This window comes from Marmota flaviventris, chromosome 4, assembly GCF_047511675.1.
Source record: "Marmota flaviventris isolate mMarFla1 chromosome 4, mMarFla1.hap1, whole genome shotgun sequence".
NCBI lineage: Eukaryota > Metazoa > Chordata > Mammalia > Rodentia > Sciuridae > Marmota > Marmota flaviventris.
Genome location: NC_092501.1, coordinates 74,910,803 through 74,918,201, shown reverse-complemented (window position 1 = coordinate 74,918,201; position 7,399 = coordinate 74,910,803). Strand labels below are relative to the sequence as shown.

At 43.3% G+C, this 7,399-nt stretch overlaps 1 protein-coding gene across 1 annotated transcript in view; it reads right to left on the bottom strand.

Annotated features, from left to right (window-relative positions):
- Positions 1 to 4,873: 4,873 nt before the first annotated feature.
- Positions 4,874 to 7,399, bottom strand: part of Vstm4 (V-set and transmembrane domain containing 4) — a 92,579-nt gene continuing 90,053 nt past the window's right edge. The window contains exon 8 of the mRNA XM_027947931.2: positions 4,874 to 6,250. Within this exon, the coding sequence (XP_027803732.2) occupies positions 6,125 to 6,250 (126 nt within the window). The 3' untranslated portion in view covers positions 4,874 to 6,124. The remainder of the gene's footprint in view (positions 6,251 to 7,399) is intronic.

Here is a 7,399-nt window from a genome sequence, read left to right as displayed (position 1 = left end):
TGCAGCAGAAGAATGGGAAGTGGAGTGGAAGCAGGAGCAAGACATTTTTTAGAATTCCAAACTGAGTGGGGCCAGGCTGAAGTCACAGAGCACTAAGAACTAGGGCACAGTGAGAACCTGGGAACCTACTCTGGAGCTGAAGAAAGAAAGGGATGGAGGGACCCTGCAGAGGGGAAGAGGGGCAGACTCAAACCTTAGCTGACCAAAGACCAGCCCTTCAGGGGACCAGAGATGGCAAGGTGGGAAGAGGTAGGCTTTCTGGAACCTGAGTCTGGTGGGAAGTGGGGGGTTGTCAGAGCTAACACACATGGGGAGGTCCATGGGCTGGAAGTCATGAGCCCAGGTCCCAATTGGCAGGTCCTTTCCCATCTGTGCAGCTCCCAGCTTTATTACAGTGCTCTCTGGGGACCTCATATAGCATCTTCTAAGGGCCCACATCTGGTGGATCATGGACCCTTTTAGAAAACTAAAGAGAACACCCGATCCCCATAGATAGGATATAGACATCTGCATAAAAATGCCTGGGTGTTGGTGGATTTCCGAAGATCCATTGGTACACCCAGGAGTCAGAAGTTGCAATCATACACATAAAAAGGAAGGAATCCCACCCAGCCGCCCCTGGTAGCCCAAAAGCTGTAATAAAGGAAAACAGAATGCCATTTCCTTCAGCAGCAGCCGCAGCCCCCACACAGACCAGCCACTAATGAGCTTTTTTGTTTGTTGATGGAAGACACTGGTAATAAAGCTTAATGTGAAAGAACAAGGTGTGTTTAACGGAAGCTGTAAACATCTCTAATTCTATTTAAAACTATAGGGTGCAGTACATTAACATTTAACAATCAGACGCTAAATTGGTGTGGAGCTAATCGAGCTGTGTTTATTAGAAAGCAGGCACCAAGTCATCTTTTACCAATGACAACAGAAGGAGGGAACATAGCCAGGGCCACCCCCTACTTCCCATCCTGTGCATTCATTAAGAGTGGGTTCCAGATTGCCACACCATGGAAAGATGCCTATCTCTTTGGAAAAAATAAACGGAGTCGACCAGAATCAGCTCCTGTGCACTTAGTGAAAATTCCCCCCAAACAAGCCACTTTTAAAAATGAGAAACATACAATTCATTCAGAATGAGCAAACCTGTGTTCCACTTGACCTCTGTAGAGTGCATACTGCGGAGCCCTTCCTTTGAGAAACTCCCAGAAAGGCTCTCCTCACTCCCCTAGGATTGCTTGGTCTCCTCTGGTCTCTGGCTTCTTCATCTGCTTTGGGACCTGCTGTCCTATGTGCTCCCCATCACTTGAGGCTGGCCACCCTCCCTTCTCATTGGGTGGACTCTCCCTAGGAATTTTGCCCCCTTTCAGGACTCCAGCTTTGTTTGGCCCATATTCTGAGGACACCCAGTCCCTGTGATGCCTCTGAGTCCACATTCCCAACAGTTTATGTTGGGTGTGTGGGAGACTCCCCGCTGAAATTAGGTTTCCGACTCAGGAGAACACCACAGAGTTACCTTACCTTACCTTACCCCTCCCCCTCCTCTCCAAAGGGCGCCAAATTCAAAAGTTTTTTCGACCAATCCCCGCGGGACACAGTGTCTGCTCCTGAGTCACCCTGCCAATCAATACCCTCCATGTCTCCTGCAACCCTTCTTAAGCTGAAGCTTGCAAGCTCACGCACGCTCTCTGCCCTCTTCCTCTATGCTCTCTGCCCTCTCCCTCTTCTTTCTCTCCTCCTTTTGCTCTCTTTCTCTCTACCCTCCTCCTCTCCTCTCTCCTCTCTCCTCTCTCTTCCCTCTTCCTCACTGCTCTCTTCCTCTGCTCTCTGCCCTCCTCCTCTCCTCTCTCTGCTCTCTTCCTCTCCTCTCTGCTACTCCTTTTCTTCCCCTTCGGGGAGCCCCCCAATAAAATCTCTTGGTTGAATCTCCATCTCGGGTGAGTCACTCGCCTTTCAGTTTATATCTTTGCTACTTGTAGGAGCATGGACATTCCCTGGGAGCTTATTAGAAACTCAGAATCCAGGTTTTACCTCTGACCTCCTAAGCAAGGACTCACAGTTGACCAAGATTGCATGTTATTTGTGTATACCTTAAAACTTAGGGAACACTAGTCTATGTGCCCTCTGTCTGGACACCATTGTAACTCAAGCTCAGCAAGGCCATGCTGAATACATATCCTTCCCCCAAACCATAAATTACACGTGGTTTTCCTTTCCACTGAATAATTTCTTCCCTGTGGGGGGAGGTTGGGATGTGGTTCTAGATGGGGTCATCATTCTTACCATTTGGCTGATCACCCTCTGGCCCAAGTCCTCTGGGTCAGGAGGACTGGGGACATCATATTCTTTCTGGAAGCCATCCTAAACCTTAAGGTCAACAACAAAAAAATGTTCCCTGGGACCATAATTCTGTAGGACAGTGTCGTTCCTGCTTCTCTCTTGGTCTCTGTCACTCTCCGCTTGGCAGGAAATGTTGCTGTAGGCATATCATGATTGCTTGGTCTCCTCTGGTCTCTGGCTTCTTCATCTGCTTTGGGACAGCAGCATGACCAGCCTAGTTTAGAATCATACTGTTGTAGGGATAGACGAGGCAAGGCACCGAAGATAGCAGGAAACAGTTTTATTTGGCTGCAGCCAGGTTCAGAGGGCACAGATTTTTCTGTAATCAATCAATTCCCTGAACCCCGTTCAAGTAGTTTCAGAGTTTTATACCCAGCATGTAAGGCGAGGGGCTTAGTCTGATGAAAAAAAGCAGCTTTTTCTTTCACTGTTTTGGGAAAGTTAATCTCTCAAGGACCACTCCCCCTGCCAGCTGTTACCATGGAGCCCAATTGGTAACTTCTCTTATCTTAAAAATGTAGACATCTCTGTGAAGCCCAGCTCAAGGCCAGAGGCCTTGTTTGCACATTTCTACAAACTACTATACTGGATACATTTGTGAAAAACTAGTAAGGTGGTGTCCAGCACCTGGAGTGGTGGTATCTTCCTGGCCAGTGGCCAAGTAAAACAGGGCAAAATGGAAAATAGGAAGTTTATCTACATTGAACTCTTTTGCAGAGATGTTTTTGCTGACAGTCCTCAAATCAGCCATGGCGAAGATTTCTGGAGAAGCCCAGTTAAGACTTTTCTGAGGAGAAAGGGGTGCCACTACAATACCTATCAAAGTGATAAACAAGGCCACGAATAGTCCTGAAAAGTGGATCTTGGGGTTTATGAATGTGTGGGCCAACACACGCTATTTTGCATTAAAAACTATGAAGGGCCCCATGTCATTTTCACACCAATAAGAATCAGAAGGGGACAGGCCTGGCTTTTTCTTCTTTTCCCTATGTACTACCAGAGTCACAGTAAAGAGCTGATCCTGAAGGAATCCCAGCCCTTTCCTCCATTATGGCTTTGAGCTTTGACTCTGCAAGATAATTTCATTCGGGTGTGATTTCATGACCTTTTCTTGCTTCCTGTAACAGGTCCATGACAACTCTGGCCTAGGTCAAAATTCCCCACCAAATTTGAGCTTACCTGCATTCTGCCTGTGAGAAGCCATTGCATTCTGAGCAACCTTTGCTTTAATCTTCTTTTGTCAGCAATTGTCCACTTTGAAAATGATTCATCTATAGTTGTTCTTATATGATAAATTGAAGAAGTTTTTCTAATTTCTTGTTGAAGAATTATATTTCCCTTTAGTTAGTTCTAGAAACATGAGTATAGGGTCTCTCTTATAGAGAATGGATAAATAGACACACATTTTTAAGCTCACAATAGCAAGAATGGCAAAAATAGTCACCTGAAACAAAAACCGGGTTCAAATCATCCAGTGCCTCCCATGTGAGCAGAGCTAGGATGGTTTGTTCCTGGAGATGACGGTGAGGCAGGCTCTGTGTGAATGCTCTGTAGCTTCCTACTACCCCAGGAGAAGCATTTTCAGAGGGAGGAGATAGTTAGCAGACTGCACACCTGGGTTTGGATTTGTGCAGCTATGAGCACAGTTTGGGAGAAAAGGGTTGAAATGAATCTATGACAGATATATTTTAATTGGCTCTTAAAAGCACATGCTATTCTTAGTGGAATGTGTTCATTTCCATATGTGATGACTCTAAGCTCTCACTAGATTTAAAAGGGTGGGTTTGGAGGCCTGAGGGCCTCAGAAGATATTGTCTTCTACTCTGTCACCCTGCTCCACCATTTCCTCTTCATGTGCCCTGCTCTTCCTCCCTCTTGAAACCCCAAAGGCTCTACCTGTCCATATGGCTCTTTAGTCTCCTGTGTCCCCAAAATACTATACAACCATCTGCTGGAACATAGCCATGATAAAATATTACCTATGATAATTATGATATGAAAGGTATGCTAACCATAAATTGTCCTCTCCCAAAAAAGGATGTCCTGGGATTTTCTAGTGAGTTCTTCTGAATCGTGCTGGTTCCTCAAAAGTTGTATGGTGTGTTCACTAGCTTTCAGACCTGGCATTGAGGGCAGGGTGTCAGCTAGAGACGACAGACTTCCACTTGGTAAAGGCAGGCCATTTTTGTTTCCAGGAAACCAATAGCTACTTCCATTTGGACCCTTTCCAATAAACCATAAGAGTTTATTGGAAAGGTATCGTGGGACTTTGGAAGCATTATTGTCAGGCTAAATTTGTGAACCAAAATTTGTTTTTTAAAGCTATTGCAATGAAAGTCTTAGAAATTTTTACTTTGGAAATGCAGATTTGTTTTAGCATAAATGTCAAAAAAGACTGTGTAGCAATTTAGAGCTTCCAGAATCTGGCAACACTCATTATCCCAGTTTACCCTTAAGAGTTCTACGAGAGGTTAATTCACCTTTACACACACATTGAGTCTGAGGCTATTCGGGGATAAGAAACTCAACCAAAGTCTCATAGTGATATGGAGGGGGGCACAATTCATACCCCGACTGTATTTAAAATAGATAATTTATCATATATACAATGGTCCATTACAAAGTCAATTTCTATAGCGTGCAGTAAATAGCCACCCAGAGTACACTCACATATCAAGAAACATCCTTAAAACAGAGTGACAGGATGACTTCTCCTAAATGAATCCATCTTCAGTGAGTTCAAGATTTCTGTACATCATGCAGGTCCACAGAGCAACTTCATGGATTTATGTTCCACACATCCATGATGCTCACCCAAGCCCACTACAGTTCATGTCAAAGGTTGAGCTGGGCAAGGCACTTGGCAAGCACAGGGTCTTCGTGACACACGTTTTCAGCATGGCTTATATTCCTGATTCCCCCACCCTGAGGGAACCTGGTGGAAGACTTGCTTTCCCACAAGTGGGCATTCAGTGTGAGTCGGCTGAGCTCAGCACACTTTGAAGAGCCCCACTTGCTCTAGTGTGTCCACTGTTGGCAAACTTGTTTCTTTGGAAAAGGGTAAGCAATGTTTCTCTATCCATCTAGGTTCATTCTGCTGAAACCAGCAGACCTTTAGAATGGTGTCTTTCTTGACCTGAAGCCTCTGAGAATCACGAGGTACCAGAGTTTTCAAAGACAAACCTCAGGCTTTCCCCAAATCATCCCCTCTGCCATTAAACAACCAGGATCTGTGCATCTATTTAAAACAATGGATGCCATCCTAAGTGGCTGCTTGCCATCAGTGGGTTTCTGTGCTCTGGGTGCCCTGGCAATGTTATCTGAGTCTTTGAAAACCAATTACTACATATCTACCATCTTACACTTTGGCCTATAATGGCATTTCCTGTAGCTATAAACCAGGAGTTCAATATCACAGATACAGGAAGGGTGGCAGATTACAGTTAAGATTTTTAAAAAGACTTTAACAAAATAAAATCCGGGGAAAGTAGAGAAAAAGTGTAGGAGGTTGGCTCAGCAGTCTCCTGAGGTACTCTCAGAAGCAGAGTCCTTCTGCCCCAGGGCTCAGGCCCCAGAACAGCTTGTTTGGGGAGATTCATCCAAAGGCTGCAGCTCCTATTTCTGCAGGGGAGCAGCCTCGTACCTTCCAAGGCACCTGGAATGTGTTGGGAAGGGACTCCCCACCACATGCGAAGGCACAAGTGAAAATATAAAAATAGGGACATTGTTTCTGAGGTTTCATAAATAACTGGGTGGTGGGGATAACAGAACCACAGGAGAGGAAACGGTGGCACTACAGCTTGTTCTCTTCAAAGAGGATCTGCGCGTACACGGTGCTGGTGGGGACACCTTTGGCAGGCTGGTGGGGTTTGATCAGCTCCAGCTCAGCGTAGGTCAAGTTCTCCTCAGCAATCTTTGGCTATAAAACAACAACACAATTGTAGCTGACCACATGCAGTTCCACAGCACATATGTATCTTAAAGTATGCATTTTCATAGCCTTTGAGGGACTTAAAGGGAAAAGCATGGGGACCAAGTTAAAGTATATATAAAACCCATAACATAGTTAATACAACAGTTCTCATTGTCTTATATAGAACACTATGCCCTGCAAAGGAAGATTGTGAGCTGTGTTCAAGTTGATTAGGAACACTCCAAAATGTGGTTAACATTAAACCACAAAGAAAACTTTCATTCTGAAAAAAAGCGAGACAGAAACAAAACATCCCAGCAGAATTATATAAAGGACTTAATTTATATAAAACTAAAATTTCAGAGTCTCTTGATGATATAATGATAAAAAAAATATTACTTGCCAGCAGTATGGTTGAAACACTGCTCAAGAAAAATCCAGGCCTTACATGCTTATGGGAAAATATCTGATTTAGATCAAGCATCCAATTCAAGAATTTAGAAGAAGAATGAAATATCAGAAAGTAAAACAGAAGGAAGAAACCAATAAAAATAAAACCAGACTGCAAGAATCAGAAAACAGACAAACAATAGAATATCTAAAGCTGATGCTTGGGAATCACCCATAAAACAAATAAACTGAAAAAATAAATTGATCAATATAAAAGAGAAAGCATAAATTAGTAAAAATAGGGAATGAGAAATGGAGTAGAATGTAAATGAACAAAATCTTACAACATTTTTATGAGAATATTTTGTTCAACTCATTGAAAATATTTTGAAATACTGAGTAAAATAGTAATGTTTAGGAAAATATAAACAATGTTAATTCCAGGAAATCTAAGTGGAATAATTACCACGAAAAGAGAGAGAGAGGGAGGGAGAAAGGAAGAATGAGGTTTTGGGCTTTAGATTGATTGTTGTTGCTTTGACTTTGGTCTTTAAAAGTTTATACCCAGCTACCTTTCTTTGCATTGATGGTTCAATGGAGGGCTCAGGTGCATCTGATAAGTAGCTCAGATAAACATGTTTAGCATACCTGTAAGACTAGGAGAGACTAGAAAAAACTAATATTAAAACCAGGAGCCAGTTTATTTATCTCATGAAAATTCAGGACAAGTAAATTGATTACATTCAACTTAAGTTTCTTGAAAAA